Source organism: Xenopus laevis, chromosome 8L, assembly GCF_017654675.1.
Source record: "Xenopus laevis strain J_2021 chromosome 8L, Xenopus_laevis_v10.1, whole genome shotgun sequence".
Lineage (NCBI taxonomy): Eukaryota > Metazoa > Chordata > Amphibia > Anura > Pipidae > Xenopus > Xenopus laevis.
The window spans coordinates 99538270-99552673 of record NC_054385.1 but is presented as its reverse complement, the minus strand read 5'-3'; the positions used below and the strand labels follow the sequence as shown (position 1 = coordinate 99552673).

The window sequence follows — 14404 nt, the reverse complement described above, 5'->3', positions numbered from 1 at the left end:
AAAGCTACCGAGCTCAATGTTAGCCTATGGGGAAGGTCCTCATAGGCTTGTCTAACTTTTTTTGGTCGAAGGATAATCCTTCGATCGTTGGATTAAAATCCTTTGAATCGTTCGATTCGAAGGATTTAATCGTTCGATTCGAAGGATTTAATCATTCAATTCGAAGGATTTAATCGTTCGATTGAACGATTATTCCTTCGATCGTTTGATCGAAGTATTTGCGCAAAATCCTTCGACTTCGATGTTCGAAGTCGAAGGCTTTTCATTCCCCAGTCGAATATCGAGGGTTAATTAACCCTCGATATTCGACCCTTGATGAATTTGCCCCTAAGTGTATGTAGTTAAATCCCATTGTGATCCCAGATCATTCAAAACAGAAAATGGCACAAAATTGTAACTTTGGCTTATGATGCTCACATCATTTTCATTATAAAAAGCCAATTTGTTTTTCTTAACAAAAGGTGTAGATTCAGAAGAATTCTTACGATTCAGTCAACTAAACTTGAACCTTAGTTTTCACGGTGTTTAACTACCATTGGTCAGTGGGGTCAGTGAATATATATTTTTGATACTGCCTGCAGAGATTTTATGACTCTGAACAAGTAAAGCAAACACCGTTGATAGAGGGCCCCAGAACATCTTAAAAATGGCCCTGGTGCTTGCAAATTGTGAGGTCTACAAGAAGAATGGTTGTAATCTTTGGTAGCAGAGCCCTGCAAGCAGGGGGTTAGAATAGCAGCCAAGAAATTGATGACACATTTTACTTAGAATATCTCCACAACTCGTCTTAAACTGGTAGCATTCAAGCTGCATATAGAAATAATAACTCTTTCTTTATGATCTGCATAATCCCACAAAGTTTATTTTTAGAATACCTTCTTAGCTTGTATACTTTTTTTGGAGGGCCTGCCAGGTATCAGTGCCAAATGTAAGACCTCATCATTTACTTCATAGTTGAAATAGTGTGAAAACGCTGGAGGTGTTCCTGTTATGGGGAAAGAATGACAGCTTGTGATTAATCATGCTAAATCCATGCAGTGGACACACTTAATAACAGCAGTGTCATACAGAGACCCTAACCTGCTGGTGATTTGTAGAAAGCCAGATTATGTATTATAAAAAAAAAAGTTAAACGGGAGAAAATGGGATCCCAGTAAATTACACTAAATTGGGACTTTGTGATTTATCACTGGTGTATTTGCTGGCTTACTTACGAGGCAGCGAGCCCGAGAAAGCTCAGTGTAAGCACCTTCTCCATATCTTGTTACCTTGAATTTTCTTTCATTTGGCACTAATTGTACAATGTGCTTATGGAAATTTAAGTAAGAATAATTAACCTGCAAGATGGAAAGCTTTCTCTAAATAATTTATTAAATATATTGAATCAATGTATTCTTTCTAAGCGCTGGTTTATACACACTTGATGGCCCCTCTGGAACAGTTACTGTAATGTGAGTATGTTGGTTGCCATTTTATCCACTTGAGCACGTCAAGGCTAAAATGTACACAGATTATAGTAAAGTTGCTTTGCAGAAATATATACTATATGTGCAAGGATTTGTGGGTGTGATAGCAATTTCAGCATATAAATTTCTAACTGCACTTTCCTGACTGCTACATACTGATGAATGTTTTATGCCTGACTCAAGCAGTTTTATTTCTATATCACAGACTGCTCAACCAGTTGGCTGCTAGACATGCACTGTCACCAGCAATGCGCAAACCTTGATGAGTTACATATGTAAACTCACTGCTGATACAGTCTAAAGTGTTGTGATGAGGTAGTAATAGCTGCTTTCTAAATAACCCCATGTGATCAACCAGGAGGGAGAATACTTATGGGGATATTTTGCTTGACCTACTACCAATAAAAGGCATTAAAATAATATTAAATACATTATTGTTGTTCTTTGAATTAGCAGCGCATTTCTTTGTGCCTATGTGCATATACCATGTTTAAAAAAAAACAGGGGGAGCATGGGGTTTTAAAGAAAATAAACCAAAAGCACGCCTTATAATGGAGCTGTGATGATAAAATTAGTGCATTAAGCATCAAGCTACTAAAAAAATGCCTATATATATATATATATATAGAGAGAGAGAGAGAGAGAGAGAGAGAGAGAGAGAGAGAGAGAGAGAGAGAGAGAGAGAGAGAGAGAGAGAGAGAGAGAGAGAGAGAGAGAGAGAGAGAGAGAGAGAGAGATATAGAGATATATATAGATATAGATATAGTATATTTAAGATGGCCAACTATGTCAAAGTCATACCTGGTCTGACCAGTCCTACACTCATCTGATTCATTAAGAATTCTACTTTAATATATATATATATATATATATATATATATATATATATATATATATATATATATATATATATATATATATATATATATATATATATAGAGATATATATTTATATATAGAGATATATATTGCAGTATATTCAAACTGGACAACTATGTCAAAGTCATGCCTACACTCACTTTCATCTGATTCATTAAGCATTCCGCTGCATTATTATACATTTTTCACAGCACTCCAATAAAAAAAAAAAAGGCAAAATGGCTGAATTTAAATGTTTGCCCAATACATAGATGTTACATTGTCCTTTGTCTCCCACTCTTATTGTTTGGTGTCCATTAAAATAATTAATTCAAATGAAACGGGGTTGTGACCAAGAGTGATGCCATTAATACACAGTACATTAGGACTTTGACATCTCACTATTCAAGATGCACGGTGAAAGTTCATTGTGCCCTCTCATAATACACTTTATTGTACACTCTAAACAATTATTTCTTCTGAAGTTGACTCACCAAACTCCTGTCTTTCTCACTCGTCTTTGACGAGTGCGCTTCTCTTTTACTCCTCAAAGGTCCCATGCAAGAATAAGCATAGCCAATGAACATTGTACTTCTGGCAGCAGTTTTCTCCGCCATGCAGTGAATTTGTCAATCAGGACTCAAAAAGGCAAACATAAGAGGCTTTCAGTAGGGCTGTTAGGGGTCGAGAGGCCTTCCCGTCGTCTCCATAGACTGCCTTTTAATCACAGAGCAGAGAGAAGAATTGCTGTGACAATTAGCACATTCAGTGTATTGCCCTTCTAGTTCTATGCGAGTCTTGTTCTTGTTCTTACATAGATGCACCTGCAAAGTGGGCTTAAAAAAAAAGAAGAGATCTTGTATTTCTCACTAAGCTTCCGCTCTATCACTTCTCTATTGCTCTCTAATGCCACATCTGTGCAATCTGCAAGCTTTGAAGTATATAATTGCAGTACAATGCACTATTGAGAAAGCCACCATTACTGCAGCTTCTCATTTAGTTTATTCTCAGAAATAATCTAAACCCATTAAAGCATCTACAGTTAAGTGAATTAAATATCTTAAAACATATTTTTGCGTTTACCTAAAATGATACTATTAGGGTTATTCACAGTAATTTGTAGCAAAATAACTTTGTGAAAACGAAAGAGTATATATTTCTAGTCTTCAGAAATGTCTGCATGAGAATCCCCCACATTTTATTCCATTTTTTTTTTCATTTGTTAAGCACAACTCAATAGTGCGCAGGAATTTATACACTTCACTTAAATTTCTTTTGAAATATAATAGCCATTAAAATTACTTCTTTTGTAGATCTTATATCGCAGTTCGGTTAGAATGCAAATCAGTATGAATTGCTTATTTGTGGCAGAATAATTGTTTCAAATAAGTCACATCTCCAAGTGGTATTGAATTTAGAATACAGGTATGGGACCCGTTATCCAGAATCAGGTTTACCGGATAATGGATCTTTCCGTGATTTGGATCTTCATACCTTAAGTCTAGTATAAAATCATGTAAACATGAAATAAACCCAATAGGCAGGTTTTGTTTCCAATAAGGATGAATTATATCTCAGTTTGGATCAAGTACAAGCTACTGTTTTATTATTACAGAGAAAAAAGTTATTTGAATAAAATTTAGTCTATGGGAGATGGACTTTCAGTAATTCGGAGCTTTCTAGATAATGGATTCCATACCTGTATCTGAAAGATATGCTGACTAATGACTGCATTTAATGCTAGCAAAGCCATTTTCACTTAAAGCTGCTAAGATATAAGAACACTACACATTCCCTGCCACAAGGATGCCTTCTGATAAACATATGCAGAGAGGTATGGCTGCCCCCATGAATACAGCTTTGACTATATTTGACAGCAATGTATTCATGAGAGGCTGGCAAGAAGGATCGTAGTCACCCCCTATTCCACACCCCTTCTGTCCCCCTACTTGCATGTCATGCAAGTTAGGGAGTGGCAGCAGAATCAGGATTCAATGGGATCCTGTATTTAGCCCCAGACCTCTGTCAGGGGTTAGGGCATGACAGGTCCGGCAATGGTGTTCTCTGTACCTCGCACCCGATTTTGTGATCCAGTACAGATTACAGCAACACCGGGGACCTGGCTTCTTGCACCCTTAGCACTCTTGCATTTCTGCTTAGGTCTTAATAAATGACCCCTAATGTAAAAATCACATTTTCCCAAGGTTTCACAAGCTGGCTATTCTAAACTTCAATCCCCATCATACTCAGAACAGCTGGAAGACTTCAGGTTTGAAATCCCTGAGCCGAGCTGATGTGCCTGTAAGTTTATTAAATCATATTTTATGTAGAAATAACACTTATGGAAAAGTTTGACATGTTGCGGGTGATGGTTTTGAACTTCGCCGAGTGCTTTGTGAATATATATGTATAGATTCCATGGCTTTATATGTGTATGGTTATGCTTAGGAAAACAATCAGAACTGCCAGCATCTTGGAAATATGGAAAATAAAAGTATGATTGTACAAGTCAAATAATGTAAAGCTTATTCTGTTCAAGAGAACAAAGATACAAAGAATGGCTTTGTCGTGCCAGGAATTCTGATCCCCACTATCCATATTTAATATGAAACAATAAGCAAACATCTCTCTGGGGTTTGAATAGCAGGGCAATGGCAGTGAAGCTAATATACAAAATGAGCACACCATATGTATTAATGAAAACCGTCTCGAGGAAAGTCATAACATTTTTATATATTTTGTGTAGGTTCTCGGCTCCAGAACGTATCATGTTTTTTGCCTGGATACAGATGTAGTACATTAAAAGAGAAATTATTATAATGTTTTAAATCCTGAGATTAATTTGAGGTGCAAACGGGCATATGGGGCAAATGTGAATTGGGTATTGGAAATGTTTGTTGGAAGGGATATTTTGCTTATTTTTATTGTTAGGTTTTTTTTTGTTACATGAGCCTTCTTCCTCTCTGCAAAGGGCAAATGTATTTCCATTGAGCTTCACAGGACACTTGTAGCCTATGACTCTGTTTTTGACATAATACCATCCATAGGACCTGTGCCACGTGACTGCTAAATAGAACAACCAAATCTGTAAATCATTGGATATGGCTCTATAAAGTATCAGGATGTAATACAAACTGAACTCAATCTCAAATGATTCATATTAATATTACCTCTAATATATTTTTGGCGTATTCACCAAAGTGCACATGGGGGGGGTGTATGGAACAAATGTAGTGCAAATTATCTATCACAACATGTTCTCTTCACTTGTTTGCACATACATAAGCCCTAAGCTTGTCCAGTGCATTAAAGTAGCATGGCTTTATGGGTTTAGTTAAGCACTAATGATTTGTCCAAATCTTGCACACAAAAAAAAGTCAACCACAAAATTTTCTATCTGTGACCAGGGGTATAACAGTAGAGGAAATCCATATACCACTGGGAGACAGAAGGAGAGAGTGAGAGAATTTCCTGTCACACATTTTCAGTTTATTTGTGCCAAAAAGATCTTCTTGGGCAACGTTTTGGGGAGTAGAGATTTTGTTTTAATAGCAAACGTTTAGTTTTGTATTGTTTTTGTTGACTTTATGGCTGTTTGAGTGGTTATGTATATACAATATGTATTCTTCATAGTCCTGTATTGTTTGTGTTTTTACTAAAGAGCCTACTAATAACAATATTTTAACTCATTTGCCTGTGATGCTGATAACACTTGGGGGCAGATTCATTAAGGGTCGAATTTCGAAGTTAAAAATACTTCGAAATTCGACCCTCGAATTGAAATCCTTCGACTTCGAATATCGAAGTCGAAGGATTTAGCGCTAAACGTTCGTTCGATCGATCGAACGATTTTTCGTTCGATCGAACGATTAAATCCTTCGAATCGAACGATTCGAAGGATTTTAATCCAACGATCGAAGGAAAATCCTTCGATCAAAAAAAGGTTAGCAAGCCTATGGGGACCTTCCCCATAGGCTAACATTGACTTCGGTAGGTTTTATCTGCCGAAGTAGGGGGTCGAAGTTTTTTTTAAAGGGAAAGTACTTCGACTATCGAATGGTCGAATAGTCGAACGATTTTTCGTTCGATTCGTTCGATTTCGTTCGAATTCGAACGAATTTAACCAATTCGATGGTCGAAGTACCCAAAAAATACTTCGAAATTCGAATTTTTTTCATTCGAATCCTTCACTCGAAGTTAGTGAATCTGCCCCCAAGTGTTGAATTAAGACACTTGGGGGCACATTTACTAAGGGTCGAATTTCTAAGTGGTAAAACTTCGAAATTCGACCATCGAATTGTAGAAATTCGATAGTTGAAGGTTTTTTTTTTGAGTGAATTTTGCTGTTTTAGATCGAATTCAAATCGTTCAATCGATCATAGAAATCATTCAGATCGAACGATTCGAACACTTTAATCAAACGATCGAACGATTTTCAAAAAAAAAAACTTTGACTTCTAAAAACTTAGGCTAACATAGCAATTCGGCAGGTTTAAGGTGGCGAAGTGTCGAAGATTTTTAAAGAGACAGTACTTCGATTTTCCAAAGGTCGAATATTCAAAGTTTTTTCAATTTGAATTGAATTCGATGGTCGAAGTACCCAAAAACTACTTAGAAATTCAACGTTTTTGAATTCAAAAATTCACTTTGAATTCACTTCGACCCTTAGTAAATGGGCATCTAAATATCAGATGATAATTGAAGGTCTTTCTTGCCATTCCTTACTTTTTGAAGACTGTGATATACAAGAAAAACAAGAGGGGATAAGAGCAATATATTGACAAAAGGGGAATCCTACAGTATTCTTATCCATTTGGCCTTTGTAAGAATTTTTGAGTGAATCCATTATGTTATCCTATCCAAATCAATAATAAAACCGGAAAAAAAATATTATTTTTATTTAACATTGGGAATCAAATCCTAAATAAATCGACTGGCTAGAGGTATGTCACAGCAGCCTATGAGAAATTTTACATTTCAAGTTTTATTTCTAGTGAGTTTGAGCGATATAAATCTTGATCAAATCTGCATTCCTGAAAGGATGATCACTTTTCTATGAAGAACAATCTGTGTTGACATTCAGTCGATCCATATCATAACAATGATCCAAGTAGTTGTTGCCACTGAGATCATAATGACTGTCCGTTAGGGTAAATCACAGTTCATCATTTTGCCTTTTAGTCTAGACATAAAGGTTTCCCACCCTGCTTTTGCCTCAGTGGCAATTTATGATTACATATGTATTTATTTTCCTAGGAAATATTCCCAATACATCCTAATTTTAGACATACATTTGTCTTTTTCGCTAATGTTAATTCTTCTTAAGATAAACATATTATAGACCTCCCCACCATTAAATAAAATTTACTAGGTCCCTGGCAAACAACAAATTGCCTCCGCAACTTTAAGCAACGTGATCACCTAAAGCAGAGAACTGTAACCTGTCAGCCTTCTACTAGCGGAGTTTTATTTCAGCAACAGCTGGAAAGCCACAAGTTGCAGATGCCTAAGATGAAGTAACACTAAACATATAAACTATTCATTTTTGCTTTTTTTTTTTTTTTAGTGGAAATTATTACCAACAGCAGTTATATATAAACCTTTCCCCACTTTCAAAATACTCATTTTATAGTCACTTTTTCTGTTATTAATGGAAAGTAACATCACGAACACAAGCTTAACGTGCTTGGTGCATCCCCAAGGACTTTGTTGTACTAATGCCCTGACTAGCCAGAGAGTGCCTGATACTCCATACCCCCAGCAGCAATTAAAGTAGTTTGTAATATGTCATAGAACTAAGGTGTTATAGAACAATATGGCACCTCTAATGAAGAGATTCTTGAAACTTTATCAAAAGTGTCTCATTGGGGTTAATGTATCTGGATCAAGAGGCAACTCCTTGAGCACTCCGTCATAAAGAGAGCCATTGGCACTTGTGTAAATAGTAGAGTTTTAGTAGTAGAGCAGTTTTAACAGTTGAGTTGAGTTTTAGCTTCAGACTCATCAATACTATTATTCCACCAGTCAGAACTTTGTATGGGTCTCGGTTTAGATGTAGTGGGAACATATATTAGTGGTCGCGCTCTGCCCAACTTTAGAGAATTGTGAGGCTGATTTATGGTATAATACTTTTTTCCTACAAGACATAACAAGAGGCTGTGGCAGGTTCTCGAGTTAGCTAATGCTGAGAACAAATTCTAAACCTTCCTATGGTGGCGCTAGCAAAGTGACTCTTTTGTTTGATCTGCTTAAAAGAGAAAATGTAATATTGAGCAACTTTCCCCTTTTACATTTACATTATACATTAATCAACATTATTTTACAGTTACTATAAATGTCATTCTCAAAAAAAAAAACTCTCTGCATCATACTAAAAGTTAATTTTAAGGTGGACAACCTTTTTAAATTGCAGTTACATTTGCAAATTAATTTAGAGACACTGACATTTTAATTAATGTACAATGGAAATTGCTTGGAATTAAATTATCTTCTCTATGCAAAAAAATGTATTCCATCAAAGGTTGTGGATCCCAGCACACGCATTACATCACAATCAGTGCAATAGTACATAGGTACAAAACATAGTGTGGCAAATTTACCTTGAGCCTGATTGCATGTATGATAATGTCCAGCAACTGACCAAAACAAGTGGTAAAAAGCAGTAGAAATGTTGCAGAATATCTCAGGTAATTTGAGAATGGCTCAAAGTTTTCCTCTTTCAATATGGATGCAATTTCTAATATTAGTCCAGTACATATGTAAATTGTTTCAGCAAAAAAAAAGAAAAAAGAAAATTGTGCCTTCAATGTTGATGTTCTTTAATCAGAACAGAAAAAAGCAGATGCCAACAACCATTGTCAGTCAACCAGCTGCCTGGGGAGGTCTCTGGCTTTTACTAGGTTTTTTCCTTAAAGAAGAAATATAATCATCTAAGTAAATGTCGTGCCAGCTTGTCTGCCATTTGAAAAATAAAAATGGTTTGGCCATGGAACATACAACAGTTGGAGCAGAAATATATAATTATAAGTAGGTAGAGGCATTTAATCATCGGCAAGTAGGTTTTTTTCTGGATACATGGGTGGGTAGATATGATATAATGTTTGAATTGAGATTTTTTCATTCACTAGCAGCTACTGGGTTGAAATCATTAGTAATAATCATATTATTACTAACTAATTACTAAAGAATACTGTTAACTTTTTCGTTTCAAAATACAATTCAATATTATACCCACATGCATATATTTACTTGTAAAATGAGAAATGGTAGAATATAATATTATATAATAATTATTTATATATTTAGATAATATATAAATGTGTACATATTTCCATTTTTGCCCTAATTCATAATAGTGTATTATTGAAACATACTTTTCTTATTTGTTCCACCCATATGAGAATGTATATATAATCCGTTCCCTTCAATAAACTTTTCTGGCTATTGGCTGGTAACACATACCTACCTGTGATTTCATGGCCCTAACAACAGGTCAACAAATCATGGTAGTTCTACTTTTTCCTTTAACATCAAATAAAGGAATACCGTATCACAAGTTTACATTATCCTTTAATAATGTATTAGGGTTTAAGGCATTTCTTTCTCAAGACTAATGCAACAAGCTTTGGGGCTTATTCTGTAAGGAATAAATGTTTTTTTTTTCTTAGTAACAAAGTCTGTTGTTCGATTCTCAGATCAGTATAATTCCAGATATTTTAAAAGTTTTATGTAGATCAAGGAGAAATTTAGCCTTTCTTTCTAAACTTAATAATTCAAGAAACACAATATATTTTAAAGAAAAAAGTATAAATACCTTCTTTAATCATCAGTGCCTTATAATAGAAACCAGTATTGTACAGACCATAAACATGCATAGAAACATATTGCAATATATTTTTCTAATAAATATTTGCTGTGGAACAATATAATTTTAACAGTCAACTATCGCCCAGGGATCAAATAAATGCATTCATACAAAACAGTTTTACTTAGCAAGTAGACTGGGGACATTATGGAGCTGAAGGAAAAATATTTTCATTTTTCTTGTTTTATGTCTCCCAGCCCAAAGTGTTATGTTAAGCCCATACAGGTTTTCAGTTTATAAGTAATTTGTTTTAAGGTTTCACCGTTAAGTCTGAAAAGCTAATAAACCTCTGTATGAACCAAGGATCATCAATCAAGACATCAAATGCTTGAGTGCTTTCATTGCTTTAATCAATACAAAACGTGGAAAATTCTAGAAATGCTTTAAATGGTGAGTAATTTTATAGGCCCCCCCTCCATCCTCACCAAAATTTGTTGTTTGTGTGACTGTCTACTTGTGTCTGTGTGTTAATGTGGCCTGGCCACGTACCAAAAACATTCAACAGTTCTTTAGAGTAGATAGCATTTACCTCAATAATGGTAGTTTCTTTTCGATTCTTTCTTACCCTCAATTCAGATGATGGATCAAAGCCTACACCCACCATGGAAAGCCGGCATGTTTTCGAAGGAGATGGTAAGTATTTAGCATTTTTGTAGCATGTCCTTCGCTTAGTTAGCCTCTTCTAGAGAGACTTGCCAGGTGAATGCTAGCTGCCTTCCTTTTAATCCAATAGAAACTGCTAGATGCTTCATGGCTTCAATTAACTGGCAATAACACAGTTTCTATATTGACCCATAATGACAGTACATTTGTAAGACATAACCAGACACCCTAAAACCTTTCTTTCACCAAAAGGTTCATTACTGCCACAGGGCTATATAAAACTATATAACTTAGAAAACTCTTCAGATGAATCCCATAAAGCAGCGGTACCCGACCTTTTTTGCACCATGGACCAGTTCAAGCAAGACAATTTTTACGAGGACTAAGGTGGGGGTGGGGATGTAGATGTGTAGGTTTGGTAGAAACCTTCCTGGGCTGTTGTTATGGCAATGGCACGTCAGGGAGCTTGGGTTGCAGGTAATTGCAATTGCAGAGATGGCCCAGTTCGACATAGCTTGTGGCCCGCTACTGGTCTGTGGCCCGGTGATTGCGGTCCCTGCTATAAGGGTCTTGGGGTAAAGATTCATAAAGCATAGTTTGACTCTTCAGTGGAAGATGCAGACTTCATAGCCAAATGAATTAGTGCAAAATGAGATTGGAGGGCATAACTGTACTGTAATGTTCGATAGGTTCCACATCTTGTACGGTGTTCTTTGTGATGCTTCAAGTACATTTTTAAAATTTTGCTCCGATGGGACTGTGATGAAGTGTAGCCAACCAGATATATTTCCAGTCTGTGAAAGTTGGTTCTTTTTTTTTTTTTTTACAAATAAACTACTTTGCGTATGTATTAGTTTCTGGTTCATCCTGTGGAATGAATAAAGCCATGCCTTGAGGTGTGGCCTATCTTTCTTACATGATCTCATTGAACTTAATAGTTATTATACCCACATGCATATATTTTAGTTCTGGTATTCTCCGGAACATGGAAGTGCTTCTAGTAATTCCATGGCACCAAGACTGAACCAATACAAAGAAAATGGCGTTGGCTCTGTTTAGAACCTCAACTGATTTACTTTGGTCTATCAAATGTATTCCTTTTCCATTATTTTCTCTTATTTCTGAGTTTTTATGTTTAAAAGATATAGTCTAGCACTAGTTTCTCTGTACAGTACATTTCTGTAAATGTATTTGTTGCCTTAGTGCCCCCCTGTGTTTCACCTAAAAGAAATAAAGCCCAGTGATAACACATGTAACATTGAGACAGGTACATTCCATTAAAGGATTTGATGGAGACATACCTTAGGTGTACAATCTTTACTCTAGGAAAGGTAGACATACTATTTATGGCCAATAAAAACATTGGGCCTTCATGCACAAAAGATAAATTCTATGGAAACAAAAATTAAAATTTATGTGAAATACCTCATTTGGAACAAAGTTCATAATGTAATTTTTTAATTTTTAGATTTACTAGATTTATTCTGCTATGGATATCTATATAGTAATAGCTTCCATAAAATATATTGTTGTTCTTAATTACCAAAATATAGAATAGATATATCTCTGAATTGCGATAACTAGCCAGTTAAAATGCACAAGTTCTTTTTGTCCTTGCAACCTGTTAATAGTATTAAAATGATCTTGCACTCATTTCACCATAGATGTACAAATAAAACCATATTATATCACAATTAAGGCTTATTCATCCTGAAGAAGGAATCATATACCCACACTTAACATATTGGAGACTTGTGACACAGATTGTGTCATTAAGTAGATATGGAACACCAAATACAGACTTACCATAAACAAACTCTTTGCCCAAAATATTTGTTTTAATTAGAAGAAAAAGATAAATCCCAGACACCCACTGCTCCTAACATGTTCATAATTAAACTCTGTTTCATGTATTTATCAATGCATAATCAAAACTGATAACATATACCCTGATACCCACAAATTGTGACTACTATACACATAGCTAAGTTATCTATATACTGTAAAGGCACTCAGTTGGCAGTCCTTGGTTACCTCTACTAACAATTAATTTTGTTTTTCACTATACTTGTTTGTAGCAGAATTAAATGGGGGGGGGGGAGTTTGCTGTTGTGTGGATTTGCCAATAATGTGAACTACGCATCTGTATGGAGCTCATATGGTAAAAGATTGTCTGTTTCTAGGTCATGTAACCATGCTGTTAAATACACTTCTGTATGATAAAGTGTTTATATAGCAGTAGGTTGTCTCTTGTATAGACATGTGGCACATTAGCAGTAAAAAGAATTTATACAGTAGGGGATTGGCTGGGATATGGACCATACTATAAAACAAATCTCTGTATGGAAAAAAAAGTTCATATATTCAATTTGCTGGTTTTCATTAAAACAAATAGTTTATAGGTTCTATGATTTTGTTTCTCAAATCAATTACTATTAACACTTTGGGGCCGATCTAATAACGTTTAGTTAGATTTCTCGTGCAGTAAAATGTTATATATCTCTCCTTATCTTCATTGCAACAATTGAGAAGAGAAGAGACAGTTATTTTTCCGGATGTAATTAGCCCCTTTGTGTCAGTTCCATTATTGCTTCTGATTTTATCAAGGCCCTTTCAATGTTGTACAATAGTTATGTTAAATATGCAAATGATGAGTATTTATAATTAAGATCCATGACACTTCCTGCTCATAAAGAATGATTTTTTTTTCACAGAAAAGGAGACAAAACAATTGCACTTCCCTGTGCAAAGACTAAAATTGACTATAACATTCTCATAATTTGAGTTACTCACCTTTCTTTCCTGTAACCCATCAAAAGTATTTTCTTTCCTCTACTCTTTTGTTTTCAAAGTTCGGAGAGGCGTTTTTTAATGGCATCTCCTATAAATGAAGCACTGTTACTAAATGTTTACAACTACAAATAAAATCATTTTAATTTTGATGATGGTGTCCCTTTTATAAAAATGTATTTAAAGAGTGTTTTCAATGACAGTTATTCTGCATGTGTTTTTTTTTATTGTGTAGCTTTGTGTTGCTCACCAGAAAAAGAAAGAAATATGGAGGCATGTGGGGGAGGGGTTGCACTACCTGCAGACAAATTATAAATATATATATATATATATATATAAATATATATATATATATATATATATAAATATATATATATATATATATATATATATATATATATATATATACTCTTTCATGCAGCTGGAGCACTCTAATCCATAGGCAATTGCCCTGGTGCAGGTTATAGTGAATAATGCATAGAACGACAAAAAACCGCACACACAGGACTTATAAGGTGCAAAAAATAAAAAAGATTTATTGCAACGTTTCGGCTCCTGTACTCGAACCTTCTTCAGGAGGCACCACCTGAAGAAGGCTCGAGTACAGGAGCCGAAACGTTGCAATAAATCTTTTATATTTTTTGCACCTTATAAGTCCTGTGTGTGTGTTTTTTAGGTATATATATATATATATATATATATATATATATATATATATATATATATATATATATATATATATATATATATATATATATATATAAGCACTCCACAGGTCTTGAAAAAAAATCTGATATATTTTAAATCCCAACATTTCAGTCAC

The 14404-nt window shown here is 34.9% G+C and overlaps 1 protein-coding gene across 7 annotated transcripts in view; it reads left to right on the top strand.

The window, feature by feature from the left end:
* The window catches only part of smoc1.L (SPARC related modular calcium binding 1 L homeolog), a 153515-nt gene that overhangs the window by 99968 nt on the left and 39143 nt on the right, over nt 1–14404 (top strand). For 3 of the 7 annotated variants that reach the window (XM_018228558.2, XM_018228556.2, XM_041571872.1), the window contains exon 6: nt 10732–10821. In XM_018228558.2, the coding sequence (XP_018084047.1) occupies nt 10732–10821 (90 nt within the window). 7 annotated transcript variants of the gene reach the window in all.